Genomic DNA, 25,491 nt, shown 5'->3' on the forward strand with positions numbered 1-25,491 from the left:
TTTTGTGAAGGAGCAACAGGTAGAAAGGGAAAAGACCAAGGATATACTGTATCTTAAGTATATACCCTTGTAGAAAAGTTTACAGGTATTGGACAAGAATGAAACATGAAAGACTGCAGATGCTGTGATTTTGGAAAAGAAGTTATTACAGGGTATTTACTCGATTTGACTGAGTAGTTCAGAATGGAACTTTGAGAGTGTGATCTCACTCAGCTGGAGTATATCTGAGAGATGTTGAAAAGGTTTGTCACTTCAAAGACTGAGAATGGTCAAGAAAAAAAGGAGGAAAGATTACATTTGCTGCAATATATAGGACATCATTGGTGACTTTACAGAGACCTATTTCAGGAGTTCTGCAGGGGAATAATCCAACTAAGGCATCTTTGGAAAGATGTGGGGAATTTGGGAGGCTACAATATATGCAAGGATTTTGGAGCTGAAAGGGAGCAAATTAAAATGGGCCTTCTCAATAGGACATTCTAAGTCCAACCTGTGAAATGCACATATGGCAGAGCACCCAAGAATCAATGCATGTTTTTCTTGATAAATACAGATAATGTTCAAAATATATTGTCTTTCCTTAATAAAATGCCTTGTTCTGAGAAACACAAATCCAATGATTATCTATTTTTCAGAAATTCATACTATGATTTTACATTTGCAACCAGCTAAAACAAGAAAGCAATGGTTCCCTGAGCAACTAGACAGACAAAAATATCTAGAGTTTTTGTGAACTTGATTGATTAAAGCCTTCAAGTCTCTAGTAGGTCTTGCAAAAGCAGGTATAGGGGAGGGTATGGAGTGACACTATTTTTGGGATGAAGTGATAGAAAGTAAAAATTATATTTCTTGGCATTTTTGGACTATGCTTCTATTTGCATGGAATCCTACAAAAGGAATGTACATATTAAAATTTATTCTTAGTATTATCAAAACTTTTATGACAAAGTGTTGTTCATTTTATAAACTCCAACACAACTCCACACATAACTATAAATGATCTAGCTTGCTCTATTTTTTCTGTGTACCTCTGTCTTGTCTGATTCATGTAATATTAAAAGTATGGAAAGTCAAAAAGTTTGAAAATATCTTGAACCAAACATAAAATTCAACAGACAAATAATTGCAAGTGAAAATAAAATTTCAGGGCACAATCACAAGTACATTCCTGACAGTGTATGTCCTCATTAAAATGTGAAGAAATGGTGTTTCAATATTCAATTGAAATATATCTTTTGATTAGAAGATAATTCTCTCTTTGAATTTATGAATAGTTAGATATGTATCTTTCATAATTATTTGTTAATATTACAAGAGGCAATAATAAACTCTTGACTCAGATACTGCAGTGAAAATAAACAAAGTATTTTTCAAGTTTCATCAACTGAAAGGAAGACTAAATAAATCAAGTGTGCAGAATATTTTGCGCAACAATCAAGGATTTTTGATCAATTAACGCCCAGCCACAAACACTTAGAAAATTGCAGCATCCTATTCAAATTAAATGTTGTAAAAATGGACTAATTCTTCAACAGATTTTGGAGTCCACAATTCTTCACTTTAATTAAAATTAAAGAGAATATTGACATTTTCCCAAAATTATCTATCTTTAGTATATATTAATCTTTAAATCATCTTTAAATTAAAAAAAAATGGCATTTGGAGAAAAAACAAAACAGAGCATTTTAAGGAGATTTCATGAAGGAAAACACGTTGACTTAATTAAGTAAATAAATAGCATTCTTTTCATTTTTCTTTCTACCCCAACACAGAAAGACAGACTCAAACACACATCAGACACTTCAGTGGTAACATGATGCAGTAGGGATTATGTGGTTGGAGATGATTCAAGGACCTACCGGTACTGCTTTGGATTGTCCTCACTGTTGTGGTGGTTCGAGGTGGTGATGCTGACCTAAGTGACAAACTTTCATCATCTTGTGAGCAGCCTCGTTCGATGGCCCTCACGTAGCTGTGGCTTCGCATACGGAAACACCCTGGCATGGGAAGATCCAGTGCCTCAACCGCCTGCGACTCCAATTCACTAAATACTGACTCGCAAACAGATTCGAATTGTCCATTAACTTCCACTTCACTCACCTGCAGAACAGAGATCACGCCAAGTACCCTTTAGTTCAAATTAACCCAGCTCACTCGAAGCTTTATTCTAAATACCACCCTAGTCTACCTGGCTGATGGTGCTCATAGCTCTCATGTAGCTCTCATTGCGGGAACGGAATTTAGGCGAGGCGACGAGCACTGCGGGATCCAAACTATCCAAACTTCGGTTAATGGAAACTTCGCTGACTGCCCGCAAGTAACTGTGGCTTCGTATTTGAAGTTTGGGAGAGTGTTCACTTGATATCCTAGGAGGGAAAAAAAGGATGACTTTGCATCATGTGTGGATGGGAGAATCAAAGATCAACCAAGATAGCCTAGAGATACATTCTACTGAAAAAAAAATCAAAGGGCATGCTTTTCTTAATCAGCACAAATGATTTAAAATATCACAATTTTTCAATATTAATTTAACTGCAATCTTGAAAAGATCAAGATCCTTCAGTGTTTCTCAAGTGTTCATGAATAGCTATAGTAGAAAAACCTTTTTTTACTGCATCTGTACATTGTACTTAATTTGTGGGAATTGGCAAAATTTAATTCCTTTTGCTGCCCCTGGGCATATCTAGATTCATATTTTGTGTTCACATTCACATACAGCTCTAGTTCCAAGCACATATTTTCATCATTCCTATGGTCAAGTTTATATGTGTCATGTATTGTGATTTTTAGCTGAATTTATGAGCTCGGAGATAAAGTCAAAGTAGAACCTCAAAGGCTGTCAGGCGCTCACCAGCTGATTACTAACTGTGTCATGTGCTTGTCGGAATAGGAATAGCAGAATAGTTAACATGAATATGTGGCTTGAGCAGTGGTGTAGGATGGAGCATTTTAGAATTCTGGGACTTTGGAACAGGTGGGAAGGTGGGACCAGTATAAGCAAGACAGTCTGCATCAGATCAAAATCTTACAGGAATTGTTTTCTAGTGCTGATGGAGTTGTGAATCAGGCAGAAAGACAGGGGAATAAAACAGTGGCCAAAGCAGAAAAAAGTAAACGTAGAAATCAGAAAATCATATTCAAAAGACAGTAAGATTATTGGTCTCTGAAAGGACAATGAGTGAAAGGTACATAATCTGAATGCTGATACTATTCAAAACACGGTCAGTGAAATTGTGGCACAAAATCAGTACTAAAGGGTGTAATTTAGTGGTCATTACAGAAACTTGGTTGTAGGGTGGCGATGGTTGGGAATTAAAAGTCGTAGGGTATCAGGTAATATGGAAGGATAGGCAAGAAGGTCAGGGAAGTAAGTTAGTTCTCTTACTCATGGATGAGATCAGGATGGTAGTGACAGGCAACATGGAGCAGAATATTGAATCCATCTGGGTAGACATTAGGAATAATAAAGGGAAAAGATCACTAGTGGCCACCAAGTCGTAACTCTACATTAGCATGGAACAACAGTTGACATCAGAAACTTAAACATGCACATTGATTGATTGGAGTAGATTTGCTGGGGTTGCCTTGAGGATGATTTCAAAGGATACACCAGTAATGGCTTTCTTGAATAGTATGTCACTGGACCTATTAAAGAACTGTGGTCCCGTGGAATAAATGAGGGATCCTCTCAGAAAGAGTGATCACAATATGATTGAATTTCTCATACAAATGGAGGGTGTAATAGTTTAATCTAAAAACAATCTATTCTGCCTAATCAAGGAAGTCCACAACAGGGTGAGGGAGAGTTGGTTAACATAGAGGATACGATGAGTGTAATAATAGTGATCGTAGTTGCAATGCAACTAGCAATTCCTTGCCAATTCATTATACTTGGCTGCCACACAGAGCAAGACACACAGTATGCAGAGCTGTAATGGAGACTTGCAGCCTCATGGTGCTGTTTACAACAACTTTAAAGTAAAGAACCTTTTCCTTCATCCATGTGTTGTCTAAGAACTCACACATATGAATACAAGATGAAACAATGAGTAGTGAACATAAAGAGAGGTGTATGTGCTGTGAGATGACTAAAACAATCTTAAGATGAAAATCTGTGTTTAGATACTGATAATATCTCCAAATTCCTGATCAGACTGATTATATAGTCCAAGACAAAATGACCAAGGAACATAGATATATGTATGCACATTCCACAGAAAACTCTACTGAAGGAGGAATATAAAAAAATATTGCCAACTGTCAAAAATAGCAGACCAGAAATTGGATTGAATAATCCAACCCGGATTTGTGGCTGCTCTTTATGTATAAACAATATATACAAATATTTTGCATCCATTTTGAAGTGTCAATAACAATTTCTTGCAGAATCCTGCTCATTATTGTTGAGAATGCCAAACTGATTTTCACTTGCTACCGATCCACAAAGTGGTAGAACTCATAAAAGCTGCAGGATCTGTCCTAGAATAAGATGCTGAACCCCTGTGGCCCTGATGATGATTGATGAGGCGGTGGATAGTTTGTGGAATATGGACTGATTAGGCTTTTCTATAGTGTGGAGAACACCATCTCATAGCAGTGTTGACATTTAACCCTTTCCCCATTTCCTCTCTTCCCCCCCAACCCTTGATTCCTCCAAGCCCCAAGAATTTTGATATCCCTTTCCCTTTCTTTTCCCCCTTATGTCTGTGAAAGCCTGTTTGGCTGCCAGAGAGAGTTCACTTTAATAGTGTCAATCATTTCTCACCAGGCAGCCTATGAATGAGATCGCAGCTGTGATCTGCCATGAGAGCAAAACCCAGCACCCATTTAGCACACAGAAAATGGTTTACTTCCAGTTTCTAAGCTGAATAATTTTGTGCAGATGTTTGAGATGGCCTCTAAGAAATTCATAACATGGAATCAAATTAGTGAATGTTCTGAAAGACAGATTAATGTGGAACTTTCATCGATTTTGAATGTGAAATTATTTTCTAATAGAAAGCAATTTTGGGAATAAATTTTTTTCATCTAAATTCTTTTGGAGATGATTAGACAATGCAAGGATGCACTTGGAGGGAGAGGTGAATGAGATTGGTTTAATAAATCTACTTCAGGAATGTTAATTTGGCTTTCTGTTGTCAGAACAGCAATTTGTCGCCAAAGTATTTTTCTTTAAAACTTTATTCTCAATAACATGGCCTCACTCTCTTTCATCTACTAATTCTTTCTCTACAAAAATTATGATATGAATAGCCAAATCTAAGCAATTCTTTTTGATCTGTTGTTTCTACATAACCTATGTCAACAAAGATGGTGAATAATAGATATTAATAATTACCAAATCAATTTACTGTCTAATGGCTATTAAAGCAGAAATCCAGTTTCCCTGCTAATATTGCTACAAATCACAAAATCAGTTTCGCTCATTCACATCTCAGTGAGAAAGCTAGGGTGGTTCAATGACTCGTTTGTAGTGGAATGAGAAACATTGGGAAGAGGCTAAGAGATGTAAAAGACTGTAATATTGTGGTTAGCTGAGAGTGAGAAATGAAATAATTGTCTTGTGACCTAATTATCTGGCAATCTTTGTGTTTATGTGTAGAAATGAATTGACAACCACAACCATTCTCTCAGGATGACAATGACCAATACCAGAGGACATCTGTTTCAGGTGAGTGGAGGAGAGTTTAAGGCAGATGTCAGAGAAAGGTTGTTTTACACAGAGATCTGGAATGCACTCCCTGGGGAGGTGATTGAGGCTGAAACAATAGGAACATCTAAAAGACCCTTAATGCTTCTTCAGGTGCATTCTCCACCAAGAATGCGCCTGCAGAAGTGGATTCAGACCTGTGGAATGGTCGTTCAGGTGGCAGCGTTGAAAGCGCAGCGCTAGCCATTTGAAAGGAACAGCTTCACGGGAGGCACCTCAGAGTGCACTCTGGCTCCTGACCTTCTGGACTGTCAGGGTTGGGGGTGCTGGCTGTCAGAGCTGAGGCAACCAGCGTGAGACGTCCCCACACTGATCCACTTCTCCATGCTCTCCCCATAGCCCTGTATCAGTCCCCACATTGTGGGCGGCCGGCGCGGGCAGTCACAGAATGTCCCCAAACGAATCCCACTGCCTTGCTCTCTCCTCACAGCCCTGTGTTGGTCCCCACACTGTGGGGCAGCCGGCATGGCCAGAGCAGTGGGATCAGTGTGGGGACCGACATGGGGCTATAGGGAGAGAGTGAGGAAGTGGGATCAGTATGGGGACAGCCCGCGCCGGCCGCCCCACAGTGTGGGGACTGACATGGGGCTATGGGGAGAGAGTGGCGCAGTGGGATCAGTGTGGGGATTGACACGGGGCTGTGGGGAGAGAGTGGGGAAGTGGGATCAGTGTTGGGACAGCCAGCACAGGCCTCCCCACAGTGTGGGGACTGATACAGGGCTGTGGGAAGAGCATGGGGCAGTGGGATCAGTGTGGGGATCGACATGGGGCTATGGGGAGAGAGTGGGGCAGTGGGATCAGTATGGGGATCGACATGGGGCTATGGGGAGAGAGTGGGGCAATGGGATCAGTATGGGAAATGACACGGGGCTGTGGGGAGAGCGCGGGGAAGTGGGATCAGTATGGGGATAGCCCGCGCCGGCTGTCCCAGCGCTGACAGCCCACGCTGGCTGCCCCTGTCCTGACGTCCCACACTGAGGGGCAGGGGCAGCGGGGAGGGGGGCTGTCAGGCGCTCACGCTGTCAGGCGCTCACCAGCTGATTGTCATCCCCTTAGCAGCCACTTTCAGGTGGCTGCATTCAGGTGCTGGGGGGACTTCAGTGCCCCGGTGATTATCCCTCCTGGAGGAGGGTTACAAGGTTCGCCTCGCATGCGCTGCCTGCGCTTTCAAGTGGCCTCCCGACAGCCGCATATGGGCATAATATGCGGCTTTACATCGGGAGATTTTGGCCACCTGAAAGTGCCTTTAGATAGGCTCGTGGATAGAAGAAAAATGGGTTAGATTGATTGTGGAGTAGGTTTATATAGGTCAGCACAACATCGTGGACTGAAATGCTTGCACTGTGCTGCACTCTTCTATATTCTATGTTTAGAAAGGAGTCTATAATCCTTAGAAGGGAGTTCATGGAGAGAGGATTGGTTAACCAATGAAAGACAGAGAGCTAGGATAAATGGATGTTTTTCTGGTGGGTAATCAGTGCTTTTCTGTCAGGACGCTTGTTGAGTGCTGCTGGTACCATGTAGTGGCTGGCGACTAAACTAGCTCTCCCCCCCAGGCTTGCCTGATGCAGAAGGTGACTAGACACCCTGCAAAATGAAAAGAAAGACCTGTCAAAGGATGGAAGAACCCCCTCGTAAGGTCAACGGCCATCTAGCAAATACATGCTGTGAACTGGGGAAAGGGCATCCCTTGCATCGAAGCTTGGTCAGGCCATTCATTGCAACAGAACCTCCCCCAGCCGTCTTGGACCTCACCATGCTGCTGGATCTGGGAGGGGATGTTGGACCTGTGCAACCCCTACTCCCTAAATCCATTCATGCACATGCTGTTCCTTTCTGAGGAGCGGGGTATCCTCATATCAAACCCTATAAACTGTCTGAAAGGAACCATCATCATCCTATCGGGTGGATAGACAGAAAAAAATATCAGTGGTTAGTGGAGTGTCACAGGGATTGGTTCACAATACACAAATGATTTGGAGGAGTGGATCGAGTGTTGTGTATCTGAAGTTTGCTGATGACACTAAGTTAAGTAGGAAAACAAATTTTGTAGAGGACATAGAAGGTCTGCAGAGATAGGTTAAGTGAGTGAACAAGGGTCTGGAAAATGAAGTACAATGTCAGTGAATGTGAGGTCATCATCATCGGAAAGAAAAATACTAGGTTGTCCTGTTATTTAAATGAGGAAAAATTACAGCATGCTGTTGTGCAGAGCGATCTGGGAGTGTTTGTGCATGAATGGCAAAAAAGTTAGTATGCAGGTGCCACAAGTAATCAAGAAGGCAAATGGAACATTGGCCTTTAAGACTAGAGGGATGGAATTTAAGAGCGGGGAGATTCTTCTGCAACTACACAGGGTACTGGTGAGGTTGCACCTTGTGTACTTTGTGCAGTTCTGGTCTCCTGACATGAGAATGATATACTGGAGACAGTGCAGAGCAGAGCAGATTCACCAGGTGATTCTGGAAATGAAAGCATTAGCTTATGAGGAGAGATTTAGTGTATTGGAACTTCAGGTACTCCCCGATTTGCAACCTACTTGACTTAAGTCCATCCACACATACGAAAGAATAAAAAAAAAATATAAGAAAATATTTACGCAATTTATGTTGTATTTGACCACCTATAACAGGGATACTGGGCATGTAAGAACCAAAATGTGCGTACTTACCTTGTTAGTCAGTGTCCTGGGGTCCATAGGCTGGGCACGTCTCTCTTGTGCATTTTCAGTTGGCACATGCACGGTTCGCATAATGGAGCTCGGCTGATGCATGTGCGAGAGTTAAGGGTGTCAATTCTATATCATCAGGGCACTTAACTCTTGTACTTGCATGAACTGAACTCCAATATATGAACTCACTGTGCATGTGCCGACCAAACTCCAATACGTGAACCCACCATGCATGCATCAACCAAATTCCAATACGTGAAACCACTGTGCATAAGCCAACCGAAGACTTGGGCATGCTTATAGGAATCAAGATGGCTGCACCAAGCCTATGGATCCCAGATGTCATCTACAAGGTAAATACACACATTTTGGCTCTTACATGCCCTGTATCACTGTTATAGTTTGTCAAATACAACAAAAATCTATGATGAAAATAAGATTTGATTGCTTTAATACTTTGGTACTCCATATGTGCGGGCAAAATTCTAACGTGTCCATTCCGAGATATGACCGATCCTGCAGTCCCAATTATAGTCACAAGTCGGGGACTACCTGTATATTAATTTGAGGGCAAATCTTATGGTGATATATAAAATTATGACAGGAACAGATTAGATAGAAGCAGAGAGGTTGTTTTCACTAGTAGGTGAGACTAGAACAGGGAAATAGCCTCAAAATTCAGGGGAGTAGATTAAAGACTAAGAAGGAACTGCTTCTCCCTGACAGGAGTGAATCCGTGGAATTCTCTGCACAATGAAGTAACAGAGGTTGCCTTATTAAATATATTTATGATTTTTGAAGAATTGTGTAAGTAAGGGCTATGGGGAACAGGCAGATAAGTGGAGCCGAGTCCACAGCCCAATCAGCCATGATCTTATTGAATAGTGGGACAGGCTCAATGGGCCAGTTCACCTAGTCCTGCTCCTATTTCCTATGTTCTTATGTTATATTCTGTGTATCCCACTCTAGTCCCATGGCTGCCTTTTATATTTGCATGGCTCCATTAGTGCTGCAAGATGGAATAGGCCATGACTAGTGATTGGGCTGCAGTCATGGAAAGTGAGGCCCCACCCACAGACGCAATGATCAAGGATTTTGGAAAATGGTTGGCAAAATGGAAAACATATATAAAAAATATATTTATGTATGCATTAAACTGTTAATTAGCCAAAAAAGTAAATATCCAAAAATAACATAAATAGACCAATAAATCTGACTAAACTGACATTTTAAGTGAAGGTTGGCAACTTCATTTAATTGAAGTTGGTCAACTCTGGTACCATGGAGATATAGAGGTGACAAAAAGTGCATCTGGACTTTGGTTCTGCAATCTACAGATTGCTCCAGACAAGCTAGTGGGCCCAGAAATAGGGAAGAGACCAGACATTCACTCATCTTACATTTAACTCATTCCTGAAGAAGGAGTTGCTGCATGTAGTGGAGCCAGCCAGAAGTTCTCTAAGGAACCTTCAACCATCTGATAGTGTGCTCTTGTCTAGTTGTTTGCATTGCTTGGTCAGCAAGTGCCAGCCCATTATTGAAACCTAAATAAACTTTGTTTTGATACAAAGAATTAACTCCCAACTCAATACTGAACCTTCTGTTTTGGCAGATTTTAAATGCCCTTCTTTGATTTATTTTTTAATTCATCATTAATACCCTTAAGTTATTAAAAATCCACTATTTAAATACTTGAGCTGGTCTTTAAATCCCTCTTCCCAACATGTATAATCTTTTCCACCTCTTAAACCTTTCTGCTCTTTGAATCTGGATTCCTATTGTTCCTAGAATACATATATTTACAGCATAGAAGAATTTGTTTCATTAGATTTGTAATAACTCTTTTGCTTTATATACTTTTTGTATGTAAAACTAATTTTATTTTCTATTCTTTTGTTATAGCCCAGTATCTTCTTGGGCTCAAATAGTTAACCAATACAGTTTAGATCTTTATATCCAAAACATTCCATGATTTAGGCCAAAACATTCCATGATTTAGCAATTCGACTTGCAAGGTAATCCTTCCGGGTCTTTCTCTTTATTTTTGTGTAAATTTCAAATTAATGTTACCTCATCACTGATTCGCTGATTCAGAACATATTCTCTATTTATTCAATTAAATCCCTTCATAACATTAAATGCATTAAAGTTTCAATGGATATTGTTTCTGTTTGCATGGAATTGATTGTCGTTGTCTAGTCTCCCTTACCTGACATCATCCCAGTGATACTTTCAATGGCTTTGAAATCTTTTCTAATAATGAGATGCCCAAAACTGCATGCATAAGATGGAGAATTACATGAGTAACTTTTATGTATTTTAATGGCAGTGGGGTTTTATGGGGCATTAATAATAGTTATTTATTTTTTATATATCTTATAAAACTATTTTAAGTTGTAGCATATGAAAGAAAAACGTTTAGCCTTTTGTCAAATGAAACCTGTAATGTGATCACCTGCTTCCACTCATTCTCAATCCCATATAAACCCAGGGTTAGCTCAACTGATGTGTGGAGAATTCTGAATGAGAAGAAAAAATTATGAAGTGGTTTAAATTTAATATTTTACTTAGTGACCGTATATCCTTTTCACATTGAGTGCTAATAGGCCCTTTCATACCACCCTCCTCCTGGAGACCAGCTATAAGCGCGGAGGGAAAAGTATAAACTTGCCTTTCTTGGAGCAGCCCAAAAAGGCTGCTCTTGTGTCGCATTCATGTTGAGCGGTGGCTTGTAGCACCCTCTGGAGCCGATGGAGGTGGGGCAACTAGTGCCATGGCGCTGCCTGTCATAAATACGCAGAAGAGCAATAGCCATCTTCCCTACCCTTAATCCCCCACGCAGCTGGGACCACTCAGCTCATGGGGGATTGTGGGTAGGGAAAACAGCCATTGCTCTGCCACGTTTTGAGCCACTGACAAGTGGCCCCGAAGGCCAAAGTGGCCCAGTGAGGTGCCAGACCAGCGCCTGCACTGGCCAACCCTGCCCTGCAGGGGTCATGGAGGAAGAGGGGTGAGTGGGAGGGAGAGAGAGGGGAGATGGGTCACGGGCTGACGTCGTCATCGCAACGTCATCAGCCTGCCCCTAGCCACCTGCTAACGGCGGCATTACATTAATGCTGGGTCGTGGAGCGCAGAACTCTGCTGATGATGCTTCCCCAAGAGGGATTGCAGTCAGGGCCTTGGCGTCAGCCACCGCGCATTCATGGGGTAGGTCTCCCGACGTAAGGGCGGAGAATTTCTGCCTTTACAGTCGGGCTTTTTCACTGCATGAAAGGGGCTTCTGAGTGTGAACTGTGCATAACACAACCATGTATCGAAGAGTCTGCCCAACATTTACAGTATGTTCGATCCAATCTCCAGTTCATTGTTCCATTCAACAACTATTGAAACATCACTTTTGTTTTTCTCACACAAAATGCAACTTTGAATATTTATTCATCTGTTCTTTCATATTTGTTATGTCTTTTTATGTTTTGGCATTTTATGGTCATTTAATATTGACCATTGTAGTTGGTATATCTTATGCACTTGTCAGTAGCAAGCAAGAACTTTGGTGCATCTGTACATATCTATACTATGGAATGACAATAAACTCTCATTATCATTTTGCATCCACAACTGTAATTGAAGAGCAGGTTTCAAAATGTTATATATGTCCAGTACACTTCAGAAAATGAATCTCATTTAAATTGTCCTACTTTTGAGGAAGTTTTTATGATGACTTCAATTCCTATATAAGTATCCCCCCCCCCCGCCACATTTCAGCAGGAAATATTAAAAATTAAAAAATATATATTTATGAGTTAACATTTAATGTTATTGAAATGTGGAGCTACAGTATAACAGAAAAAAACTTGGACAAAACATGCATCAAGGACAACAGGAAAAATCTTTTTAATAATAATACTGCTGTAATTTACAAGAGAAAAGTAAAGCAGCTTTGCTATAGCAGAAAATGTTTTATAAAAACAAACTGCCACTGTCAGTCCCCACATTAGTCCCACTTCCCCGCTCTCTCCTGGGTGAAGAGTGGGGGGGGGGGAGGGAGGAAGTGGGGTGGTGGGGTCATGTGGCGACTGATGGCATGCTGTTGGGTAGGAGCTGGGCAATGGGGCCAGTGCAGGCACCGACAGTGGGCCTCTGGGAAAGTCTCCCAACAGCCTGCCACCAACCCCCACACTAATCCCACTGCCCCGCTTCCCCCAAACCCACCACCAGGCCCCAACGTTAGATGGCAGTGATGCTAGTGATGGTGATTACTGTCAGCTTTACTCACCATTATCACCCTAATTTCAACTTTGCATATAAGACCTGGGGGATATGTTTGAGAAAAATAGTGGATCTTTAAATCAATGCATGATAACTATGTACAATGTTCCCACACAGAACTGAACTGAAAGAGAAAGTAAAAGGAAAACAAAACAGTAGGTTTCTGAAATCTTGAAATCAAATTTTTGCTAATAAATGAGTTGATGTGAGATAGATTGGACAAATCTCCAGTAAGAGACTGCAATAACATTCAGTTCCTATTATCCTGGAGTGAGTACTCACAGTAATGTGGGATTGATTTGCCCACTAAATCTTTATCCAAAAATGCTTAAGAAAAAATGTAAATGATCAATTTGTGAAGTATCTGCATTATGTAACTACTTCTACACAATGTTGTGGAATATATGTTTTAGAGTACCTTAGATTAGAATAAAATCTAGTTAATGGGAAAGGAAATTGAGTTCCATTGCCTTGTTTTTTGGGAAGGTCCAGCTGCCATTACAAATCCAAAATGGCAACCAATACAAGCGCACAGTGATCGTGTAAAATGCAATGCACGGCAAAGCTTTCATACTGCTGCATTGGACTTAACAGGAACAATTTAATTATACTTTGTGATTCCCCAAGTCTGGTTTATTTTTAACCATATTCACTCTATTCATTTTTTTAGAAGCATAGATCTGATAAGATATTTCAATGTGGCTTATTCCCACATCAATATGGCTGACTCTTAACTATCTCTAACATAATCAGGTATGTTGCCTAATTGTAGCAAACCATTGCAGAGTAATTGCAAAAACAAGTGATCCCTGGGTTACAGAAATTTACAAATATCCATCCAAAATGTTGAGATATGGAATAAAATTCTCTCATAGAATTTAGGTTTGGGAAATAAACAAATATAAAAATACTTTATGTTCGGTTACTCAGTACTATGGGGCAATAAGTCTTGGATATAATATCATTGCATTGCAGTCACAGCTGCTTAACTCATTTCCCTCCTGAATTGCTTCGACATCAACTTTCTCCCGTGAACCCTGATGATAAATTAACTGTGGCAGGTCACTTTATTATTGCTAATAAATTACTTAATACAAGAGAAAAACATACTGTAGGATTGCATTTTCACTTATAGGATGGGATTCAATGGGAAAAGGAAGCTCGGATCAAAGAAAATTGCAAGACAAACAGTTTTCTAGGAACATAACTCCTCTGTAATATGGGAAGAGGTCCCACATCTGGGTGAACAGGAATCTGCACTAAACACACCCTTGTCGCATCATAAGATAAACATTCCAATAACTTTGGTATTTTAAGCAATACTTACTTAAGTGTACTGAGCTCCGTTAGGGATGGCTGGGTGGCCTTGAGATAACTCTCTCGTCGTGCAGCAATCTTTGGAGAAGGCTTGGGACTGGTGTCTGAGTCTCCACTATCGTCATCCCCCATTGCTTTAATGTAACTACCACTGCGCATTCGTCGACAAGGAATTTCATCTTCTTTGCCTTGTGGAGAATAACCACTCCATTCATCTTGAGGAACCTAGTTAAATATCATGCAGATGTGAGACATTTCTTCTTGGGTCTAGCTGTCAAAGATTTGAAGATACTGATATTTGAAGATATTTCACATCTGGTGGAATTCAGACATTGATGGAAGAATGTACATCATGACTTAAATGAGGTTGTAAGCCTAGTTTATAATTAATATCAATATTCACTATATTTCTTATAAATATTTACTGATGGAATCAAGCATCTGTACTAAATCAGGCAATAAATAACACTCAGCAGAACTGTTGATCACACTTTGTGGTTTCCCCGTTGTGCTTTGGCTTTTGACTCCACAGACAGAGTTTGAACTTGCTGAATTCCTAGGGACTTTGGATGCTACCTGGTGAACCTTTGCCATTTCAGAGCTTGGCTCTGGGAAGTAAAACCCTGTTCATTTGAATCCAGAAGCACACTGCCAATAAAGGGGAAGTATGATGTAATTAAAAAAAACTTAATATTACTGATTTGTTTTGAATCATAGCAATATGTTTGCCTGGCTCTAAATGGACTAATATTGTAATTTTCAAAATTGTGCATAAAGATAGGGATTTTCATAGTTAGGAATTATTCTGATTGGTTATTTTCACAGTGTTAAGCCACACGATAACCTGTTAGGCACAGGGTTTCACCATTCAGCTTCCAGAACATAGAAACTAGGAAGACATCACCTCATCACAATATGAGGGTGGCTGAGAGATCTCAGCCCACTATTAATTTCAGTAATCACCCTGTGTTTTGTGTTTGAAAGTAGGAATTTGGTCACAGACTCACACCATGATTAGAGCATCAAGGAGGCCAGACAGCCTATTGCATCTGTACCAGTATTATGCAGGAACAATTTTCTTCATCCTCCTTTCCAGGCCTTTCCTCACAGTCCTATAAATTCTTTCCCTTTATCCCCTTTTCGAATTCAGCAGTTGAATCTGCTTCCATCACCATCCCAACATTGGATTCCAGATCCTAAGCACTCACCATGTAAAAAAATGTTTTGTTCTCATGCCATTTTTGATTCTTTTGCCAATCACCTACATTCTGTACTCCCTGGACTTTAATCCATCTGGCACTAGAAACGACATCTGTCTATGTACATTGCCCTTCAGGATTTTAAATATTGTTTTCCGATCTCCTCAAAACTTATTTTAAATCAGTAAATCTGCCTCTGTTGTTTCTTACTTCTAAACAGATAGATTCTGTTCCTGATCATTCAGGTTCTGTTTCCTCTCAAGTAATACAACGTTCTCCTTTCATTCCTTTCCTACTTTGTGTCTGTGACTAGGGCTAATTCCTGCCCCTTTTTTAGCCAGGTCTTTCTTATTGCTGAGCTATTCTAAATGCACTTGGCTAAAGTTTACCAGTAGCCTGAAGCTACTATTACATTTGGATGCATTCACTCTAAGCCAATCTTAGAGCTTTGTGCCCTCTCTGAGGGGGCATGCAACAATTTTATCTCATCTAAAATTTGTGGTTGAGTCTGTTTTAATTGGTGCAGCTTCCTAGATATTTAAGCTCTGCCACTGAACTTCAGAGCATGGTAAAAACAAGAGAGTTATGACAGTGAGGATTGGTAAGAACATCTCCTCCACAATCTCCATCAGTACCAAGCTCCACAGGGCTGTGGTCTTAGCCCCCTTCTCTACTCACTGTGTGGCTCTGTACAACAACAACACCATCTACAAATTCGCTGATGTAGTGGGTTGTATAAAAAGAGGCAATGAGTCAGAAACAGGAGGGTGATTGAAAATTTGGCCGAATGATTCACCAACATTGACCTTGCACTCGATATCACCAAAACCAAAGAGATAATGGTCAACTACAGGAAAGGAATAAGTTCTTGGGAGTCACTATTTCAGAGGATCATTCCTGGATCCAACACACTAATGGCATCGTGAAGAAAGCACATGAGCACCTCTACTTCTTCAGGAGTTTGCGAAGGTTTGATGTGATATCAGAAACCCTGGCAAATTTCTACAGCTGTGTTGTGAAACGTACGCTGACTGGCTGCATCACAGTCTGAAATGGGGACACCAGTACCCCCGAGTATAAAGTCCTGCAAAAGGTTGTGGATACAGTCCAGGACATCACAGGTAAAACTCTCCCCACTATCGACATGATCTACAGGGAACACTGCTGTTGGAGAGTAGCAGCAATCATCTATGAAAGATTCTACTTCTGAGTCACCCAGAAGTAACAATTATTAAGAAAAAGCATGTCTTTATTAAGTTTATTAATGCAGATTCCCTGCATTAATCCAGGGTTTCAAAAGAGTCACGGCTATGTATATTGAAAGCAGAACCACAGACTTCCTCCCAGGTGACTGGATTGGCTTTTTGACTATCCATTCAAAGACACTTTAAATTGTGCATTGTTAAACAAGTTGACAAAAGCGTTAACAGCTTAGCAATTAAACAGAACCTGTCAGAAGTGATGGCCCCTGGGGGCGTGGCAAGATGGCATAGGGTGAAGTCATGGGAAGTCATCTCTCCTCAACTGGACAGTTTAAAACTCAAAATTAATGAACTAACAAGTATTGGAAAAGTTAAGGAAAAGTTTCCGATGATATGAGAATGAAAGAAGCAAGAAGAGGAAGAGTACCACAATAAAAAAAGTTACACTTTAAAGTACTGGAAAAAGAAGAACTTGGGCCTCCAGAAGAATTGTTTTTCTTCTTTTACAGATATGGAAATTATAGAGGTGTTACAAACGATGCCTAATGGGAAATCTCCAGGAGAGGATGGATTTATGCTAGAATTTTATAAGGAATTTTATGATTTATTACTTCTAGTATTTCAACAAGTATTAGAGCAAGCAGCAGAAACATCTTCTCTTCCAGAATCCTTTTCTAGTGCACTAATTACAGTTATTCCAAAAAAAGATAGAGATCCATTAAAAGTAGTTTCGTATAGACCAATCTCTTTGTTAAATGTAGATTATAAAATTGTAGCTAAAGTGTTGGCAAATAGGATTAGTGAAATATTTACCAAAGTTAATTCATGTAAATCAAGCAGGATTTATTAAAAATCATAACTCAGGTGATAATGTTGTTAAATTAATTACATTAATTAATACTTCTAGAGAACAACTACCTTTGGTAGTGGCTTTAGATGCAAAAAAAGCTTTTGATCATGTTGAATGGTATTTTTTATTTAAAATTTTGGAACATTTTAAATTTGGTCCAGCTTTTATTGGATGGGTAAAAGCTTTATATAATAATTCTTCAGCTAGGGTAGTAACAAATGGATTAATTTCTCCGTCATTTATTTATCAAGATCAACTAGGCAGGGTTGTCCATTGTCTCCGGCTTTATTTGCTTTGGTGATTGAGCCTTTTGCTCAATCTATTAGACAGAATGTTAATATTAAAGGTATTACTGTTGGGGAGGATGAATATAAAATTAATCTATTTGCGGATGATGTGTTAATTTATTTAACAAATCCTAAAGAATCTTTAGTATATTTACAGACATGTTTGGAACAATATGGAAAGATGTCTGGGTGTAAAATTAACTGGGACAAGAGTGAATTATTACCCATTTCAAATGATGATTATTCGGAGTGTAAACAGATTACACAGTTTCGTTGGTCTGAAAAGATAAAGTATTTAGGAGTCATAATAAATGTGGATTATTGTCAGGTATATCAGTTGAATTATATACCATTGTTTAGAAAAATTAAAGCAGATTTGAAGAAGTGGAAAGATTTACCTTTAACTTTAATAGGAATGGTGAATTGTATTAAGATGAATGTGTTTCCACGAATACAGTATCTTTTTCAGTCTATTCCTTGTTTTTTTACCAAAGTCTTTTTGTAAAAGAATTAAATGCGGTTGTGTGTTAATTTTTGTGGAAGAATAAATGATCTAGAGTTTCATTGCAAAAATTGACATGGAAATATGCATTAGGAGGTCTTCAGTTATCTAATTTTGAAAATTATTATGAGGCAGCACAATTGAAATTTATTAATCAAATGTTTGATAGGGAGCAAACTCCTATATTGGCTAGAGTAGAAATAACGCAACTTTCAGAAAGTGATGTAAATTCTTTTATATATAGGTAGAGACCAAGTTTTTTTGAAGTCTTATAACATTCCTGTACTTAGACAGGAAATTGATATTTGGTATAAGAGAGATTGTATAATTGGAGCAAAGGGTAAAATTACTGGTCAGACTCCTATATATAGAAATAGGATTATACCATTTTCAATGGATAGTTTTTATTTAAAGGAATGGGATTTAAAAGGTATTCGAAGGGTAGACGATTGCTTTGAGAAAGGAGTTTTTCTTTCTTTTATTCAATTACAAGAAAAATTTCATATTTCACTGAATTCAATATTTGCTTATTATCAAATACTAGCTTTTTTAAAAGAAAATTTTAGTCAAGAAATTAAACTTTCTAATTTGTCCAGATTTGAAAAAATAATCACAGAACCTTTGAAAAAAGGAATAAACTTGGTGTTTTTAGAATAAAAAGTAAATGGGAGAAGGAGTTACAACTTATTATATTGGAGGAGGATTGGTTAAATTTATGTGAAAATGTGTAACTAAGTTGATTAATGTAAGATATAATTTGGTGTTTTTAGAATAAAAAGTAAATGGGAGAAGGAGTTACAACTTATTATATTGGAGGAGGATTGGTTAAAGATATGTGAAAATGCGTAACTAAGTTGATTAATGTAAGATATAATTTAGTTAATTATAATTTTGTACATCAGTTATATTTAACACCGGAGAAGTTGAAGAGATATGGTTTTAGGGGCTCAGATTTATGTTTCTGGTGTGGAGTACAAAAAGGGACTTTTCTATATTCGGTTTGGTTATTTGAAAAGGTGTAAAATTTTTGGTTAAAAGTTAGACAATTTTTAGAACGTTTATATAATATTCAGTTATTACTTGATCCTATATTATTTTATTAGGATTTATGATGGACTTAAGGGGATTGAAATTGGATAAATTTCAGATTGCTTTTATTCGTTTGACTTTAGCTGTTGCAAGAAAATGTATAGCATTAACATGGAAAGATGATGAAGAGATTAGTATTCAAAGATGGCATAATGAATTGAAATCTTGTATCTATTTAGAAAAAATAATATATTGGTTACATAATAATAATTATTTTTTAACTAAAATGTGGGATCCATATTTAAAATATATGGGCTTTAGTATATGTTAATTAAGATATTTTAATTATTCTTTATATATGTTATGTTGAGGCACTTTTAGACTTTGTATAAGGCTCCATTAGCATGTGGAAGCAGGGGTAGTTTGGATTTTTTTTAGGGAGGTTGGGGTTGTTTATTAATTTACTAATGTAAGACTATGTATTTTTGTAACAGGGTTTTTTTATTGTATTATCTTTTAAAAATATTATAAATAAAATTTTCAAAAAAGAAGCAGTGGCCCATTCATAAATATAATTCCGGACCATAGACAGCTGTCTAACATTACAACTGCCAGCTGCAAGATGGCTTGTCAAAAGGCCTAGGTTTCAAACATTGACATTAAGGTGCCAATAAAGTCAAGGAGTTTTATGTGTATTGTTTGAATAATTTTTGTATTCAATATTATTTTTGGACATAGTACAAGTTATGATTTAATTATTATAATTATAGAATTTGATGTCCTGAATGAAATAAGTTATGTAATAATTATGCTTATGCTTTTAATTTACAATTGATATGTGATTTGATTTATGGCATTGTTTTTGTTAAACTAAATAAACATATTAGAAAAAGAAAGGAAAGAGCTAAGTGGGAGGAAAACTGTGAGCCAGTGACATGAACTAAATTATACTGTTATCCTGAATTCAAGCAACCCGAAGCCTCAAGCAACCAGCAAAAAAAAGTGGAAAAAAATAGGTAAAAAGTATGGGTTTAAAATTGGTATGCCTAAGTTTTTGTTTGCCTATCACACAACATGCAATCAATCTAAAGCAGGCAGAAAATTCACTTATTCGGCATCTACCAATCCCCACAGCTACTAGGTTTTTACTGTATTTTATACCAAGTGCTGTAATTGACAGTCCTTGGTCATTTGAGGTTGACAGGAACATTAATGAGGAACAGGAATTACAATAAAAATAGAGAACAAAGGAGAGAAAGTTATTCCACAACTTTACAAAACATGGGTTAATTCCAGTGAGGCTATTGTGTTCAATTCTCAGCATCACATTTTAGGTAAGAATTCAAGAATTTTGTCAGGTTGCAGAACACCTTTCAATGCAAGGAGAATTTTAGGAAAGGCAAATGAGCTTAGAGCGTGAATTGGCATGTAGAATTATGACATAGTGGCCATTAGTGAAACTTGGTTGCAGGAGGGGCAGGACTGGCAGCTCAATGTTCCAGGATTCTGTTGTTTCAGATGCGATAGAGCAGGAGGGATAATAGGGGGAGGAGCAGCATTGCTCATCAGGAAAAATATCACAGCTGTGCTTTGACAGGACAGAATAGAAGGCTCGTCTACTGAGGCTATATGGGTGGATCAGAGAAATGGGAATGGTATGACCACATTGATGGGGTCGTATTTTAGACCACACAATAGTCAGCAAGAATTGCAGGAGCAAATCTGCATGGAAGTAGCAGACAGTTGCAGAAAACATAAGGTTGTGCTAGTGGGTGATTTTAGCTTTCTGTATACTGACTGGGATTCTCATACATTAAAAGGAGTAGATGGCTTAGAGTTTGTTAAATGTGTTCAGGAAAGTTTTCTAAATCAATATATCAAGGTACAAACTAGAGTGCAATGCTGGATCGACTATTAGAGAATAAGTCAGGACAGATGACAGAGGTATGTATTGGGGAACACTTTGGGTCCAGTGATCATAATGTCATTTGTTCAAGATAATAATGGAGAAGGATAGGTCTGGTCCTCGGGTTGAAAGCCAAAATTGGAGAAAGGCCAATTATGAGAAAATGAGAGAGGATCGAGAAAGTATGGATTGGACATTGTTTTCTGGCAAAGATATGCTCAGTAAGTGGAAGGCCTTCAAAATTTCAAGAGTACTGAGTATGTATGTTCCTGTCAGGATTAAAGGGAAAGTTAACAGGCAGAAGGAGCCTTAGTTTTTGAGGAATTTGGGGATATATTCAAGAAGAAGAGAGAGGTGCAACAAGGAGAAAATGAGGTACTGGGAGAGTATAAAAATGCAGGCGAAAACAAGATATATATTAGAAAGGCTGAAAGAAGACTTGAGGTTGCTTTGGAAGACAAAGTGAAGGAAAGTCCCAAAGACTTCTACAGGTACTGTATATTAAGAGCACAAGGATAGTAAGGGGCAAAATTGTTCTTGAAGATCAGAATGGTTGGGTTTGCATGGAGCCAGAAGAGATTTTATTTGCATCTCTCTTTACTCAGGAAATTGGCAAAGAGTCTAGGAAAGTGAGGCAAACAAGCAGTAAGGTCATGGAACATATACAGATTAAAGAGGAGTATATGATTGCTGTCTTAAAGTGAATAAAGGTGGATAAATGCCCAGGGCCTGACAAGGTATTCCCTCAGACCTTGGGAAATTAACTTTAAAAGTTTTAAATAAGCACTATTAGAGTTAAAGTTTAAAAATAGTTTTAATGTGTATTTAAACCCTCTTACCTTACTCTCACGATGCCTCCAAAAAAAGAAAAAGCAGTACCAATGGCTTCTGGAACCCGATGGGGAGGCAAGGAGAAAAATGAAACAAGGCTTGCCTTGATGATGAAGCAGGGTGCTGGACTCCGTTAAGCCTCCCGATCTGGTGAGCTCTCAGAGAGGACTCCTTCCAGTATCTCTCAGCCGTTAATGCAGAGAATTGGCATCGGTGGAGAACCTGCAAGTAAACTGCGCATGTGCGACATGTCGTGCTTGCATGATACATCGAAGCTCAAAGCATTACTAGGATTACAACAACCACCTACAGAAAAGTCAGGGACATTGACTTCAGCACCAGAGGAGGAAGAATCGGGCTCAGGAGGAGGCTCATCAGCTGAAGATAAGGAAGAAGGGATTCAAGAAGAGGTAATGGAAGAAATTAAATTTAATCCTTAGACTAAGACAGAGAAGTTATCTGTAATGATAATGAAACAGATTAAAGGAATGAAGAGGGAAATGAGAAAATGTTTAAAGGAGGTTAAGGATGAAACTGAAGAAATTGATAAAGTATTGGAAGTTGTAATTAAAATGAAGAAGAAATTAGGGAAAATGGAAGAATCGATTACGAGAGTGCAGGATGATATACAGCATGTTGAAGACAGGGTGAATAATATGGATCATATAACTTCTGGTTTAATTACAGTAAAGAAGATAAAGTGGATATTTTGGAGAATTTTAGTGGAAAAAATAACATTAAAATAGTAGATTTTCAGAAAGGAGAAAAGGTCCAGATCTGTTCACTTCTTTCAAGATTGGATTCCTAAATTAATGGGAGAAGACAACTTTGAAAACAAGATTGAAATTGAAAGAACCCATAGGGTCTTGAGGCCTAAGCCTCTCTCTAATCAAAAGACATGATCTATATTAATAAAATTTCTATACCTATCAAGGCAGAGAAAAGTTTTGTCTTGCTGTGAAAGGAGCAAAGGAACGACAAGGTACCTTGTAATGGGAAGGGGATAACATCTTGTTTTACCCTGATTTGAGTAAAAACCTGTTTAGAAGAAGGAAAGAACTTAATTCAGCTAAGAAAATTTTATTTGACAAAGGTTACAAATACGTTTTTTGATATCTTGCAACTCAGAAGATTTTTGGTCTGGGACAACAGAACAGGTTCTTTACAAATTTTGCTCAAGCGGAAGAATATGCTTGGAGTCTTGAATAGTCGTAAAAGTTTTCACAAATAAAAGGAATAATTTGTTACCTAAATTAATTAATATGGATCAGACAGGGTTTGTTAAAAAGAAGACAAGCTTCGGAAAATGTAGCTAGATTGCTTAGTATAATTAATTTAGTGTAAAAAAGAGGTGATTTGAGTGTTACAGTGGCTTTAGATGGAGAAAGTGCATTGGATAGATTAGAGTGGGACATTTTATTTAAGGTATTAGAAAAGTTTGTATTTGAATTAATTTAAAAAAATAATTGGATTAGAGCATTATATAATAGTGTTTAAGCTAAAGTAGTAACAAATGGGCAAATGTCTATGCCATTTAAGTTAGAGAGATCAAGTCGACAAGTCTGTCCTTTGTCACCAGCTTTATTTGTTTTAGCCATTGAACCACTTCCACAGGTGATTCATTCTGATTTACAAATTAAGGGATTTACGGTGGGTCAGGAGGAACATTAGTTTATTTGCAGATGATGTTTTAAAGATTGATTCTGAGACATCTTTACAAAGATTCTATGCTCAACTGGAAAAATATGGAAAAGTTTCGGGATGCAAAGTAAATTGGGATAAGAATGAAATTATGCCTTTGATAACAGGTAATTATATTATGTGCCAAAGCGACACTCAGTTTAAGATGGCCAAATTAAATATTTAGGAATACGCATGGATAGCAATATGAAAAATTTATATAAATTGAATTATTTATCTTTATTTAAAAACATTGAGGAAGATTTTTTAAAATTGATACATTTACCTATAACTTTAGTTAGAATGGTGAATTGTATAGGGATGAACATTTTTCCATATATCTTTTTCATACGTTTTCAAAATTTAAATAAACAAATCAGGGAATTTCTTTGGAAAGGTAAATTGGCAAGGTCTCTATAAAAAAGTTAACATAGAAATATGGTTTGGAAGGGTTACAGCTTCCCAATTTAAAGAATTATTATCGAGTGGCACAGATGAGATTCCTGGTTTCTTTTTTTGAAAATAGAAAACCAACATGGATTAATATAGAATTGAATAAAATAGGAGAAAAGAAAGCAGAGGAATTTATATATAAATGGGAATCAAAACTGTTGATTGCTGATAAGGAGACAACATTCGTGAAGCATTTACTTAATGTTTAGAATTCTTTGGCTTGGCTTCGCGGACGAAGATTTATGGAGGGGGTAAAAGTCCACGTCAGCTGCAGGCTCGTTTGTGGCTGACAAGTCCGATGCGGGACAGGCAGACACGATTGCAGCGGTTGCAAGGGAAAATTGGTTGGTTAGGGTTGGGTGTTGGGTTTTTCCTCCTTTGCCTTTTGTCAGTGAGGTGGGCTCTGCGGTCTTCTTCAAAGGAGGTTGCTGCCCGCCAAACTGTGAGGCGCCAAGATGCACGGTTTGAGGCGTTATCAGCCCACTGGCGGTGGTCAATGTGGCAGGCACCAAGAGATTTCTTTAGGCAGTCCTTGTACCTTTTCTTTGGTGCACCTCTGTCACGGTGGCCAGTGGAGAGCTCGCCATATAATACGATCTTGGGAAGGCGATGGTCCTCCATTCTGGAGACGTGACCCATCCAGCGCAGCTGGATCTTCAGCAGCGTGGACTCGATGCTGTCGACCTCTGCCATCTCGAGTACCTCGACGTTAGGGGTGTGAGCGCTCCAATGGATGTTGAGGATGGAGCGGAGACAACGCTGGTGGAAGCGTTCTAGGAGCCGTAGGTGGTGCCGGTAGAGGACCCATGATTCGGAGCCGAACAGGAGTGTGGGTATGACAACGGCTCTGTATACGCTTATCTTTGTGAGGTTTTTCAGTTGGTTGTTTTTCCAGACTCTTTTGTGTAGTCTTCCAAAGGCGCTATTTGCCTTGGCGAGTCTGTTGTCTAAAATAAAATAGCCTATATCATCTAAAATGCCATTGATTAATCCTCTTTTGGTCTTTTCAAGAGATAATCAGTTTTTAAATATATGGTACTGTAAAGGGATTGTTAAAGTGGAAGACTGTTAGAAAGAGGCCAGTTAATATCATTAGAGCAATTCCCTTTTTTGTTATTCTCAGTTAAGAGCATATTTGAGAGATAACAATGTTTCTGTCCAGTTATAATGAGGTAGAACTTATTAGGAGAGTGATTGTTAAAGATTTATTTCATTGATATTTTCATTATTACAAGCAGGAACTCCTAAATTATGATTATATATATTGAGGCAGAGATGGGAAACAGATTTGAATATTACAACAGACCAACAAATGTGGAAAATTTATGTAGGGATTGTATGACTAATACTATCAATGAAAGATATAGATTAGTTCAATACAATTTTTTGCATCAATTATATCTTACACGACAAAAATTGAATAGATTAAAATCAGATTTGCCAGATCAATGTTTTAGATGTGGTGAAGATTTAGGATCTTTTATGTGAGTATGGGAGTGTGACACAGAACTGAAATGGTTGGCTACTGGGAGGTCGCTGTCACTGGTGTGGATGGAGTGAAGGTGTTCAGTGAAGCAATTCACAA

General features: G+C 38.4%; 1 protein-coding gene and 1 long non-coding RNA gene across 15 annotated transcripts in view; one reads left to right on the forward strand and one right to left on the reverse strand.

The window, feature by feature from the left end:
• The window catches only part of LOC138755566 (uncharacterized), a 109,562-nt gene extending 101,223 nt beyond the window's left edge, over nt 1–8,339 (forward strand). The window contains exons 3-4 of the long non-coding RNA XR_011352395.1: nt 5,603–5,671; nt 7,267–8,339. This is a non-coding gene — a long non-coding RNA (uncharacterized lncRNA). The remainder of the gene's footprint in view (nt 1–5,602; nt 5,672–7,266) is intronic.
• The window catches only part of dlgap1a (discs, large (Drosophila) homolog-associated protein 1a), a 615,703-nt gene that overhangs the window by 197,426 nt on the left and 392,786 nt on the right, over nt 1–25,491 (reverse strand). For all 14 annotated transcript variants that reach the window (XM_069921771.1, XM_069921770.1, XM_069921766.1 and 11 more), the window contains 3 exons: nt 13,978–14,192; nt 2,189–2,366; nt 1,860–2,100 (listed from right to left, as the gene is read on the reverse strand). In XM_069921771.1, the coding sequence (XP_069777872.1) occupies nt 1,860–2,100; nt 2,189–2,366; nt 13,978–14,192 (634 nt within the window). The remainder of the gene's footprint in view (nt 1–1,859; nt 2,101–2,188; nt 2,367–13,977; nt 14,193–25,491) is intronic.

Source organism: Narcine bancroftii, chromosome 2 (genome assembly GCF_036971445.1).
Source record: "Narcine bancroftii isolate sNarBan1 chromosome 2, sNarBan1.hap1, whole genome shotgun sequence".
Lineage (NCBI taxonomy): Eukaryota > Metazoa > Chordata > Chondrichthyes > Torpediniformes > Narcinidae > Narcine > Narcine bancroftii.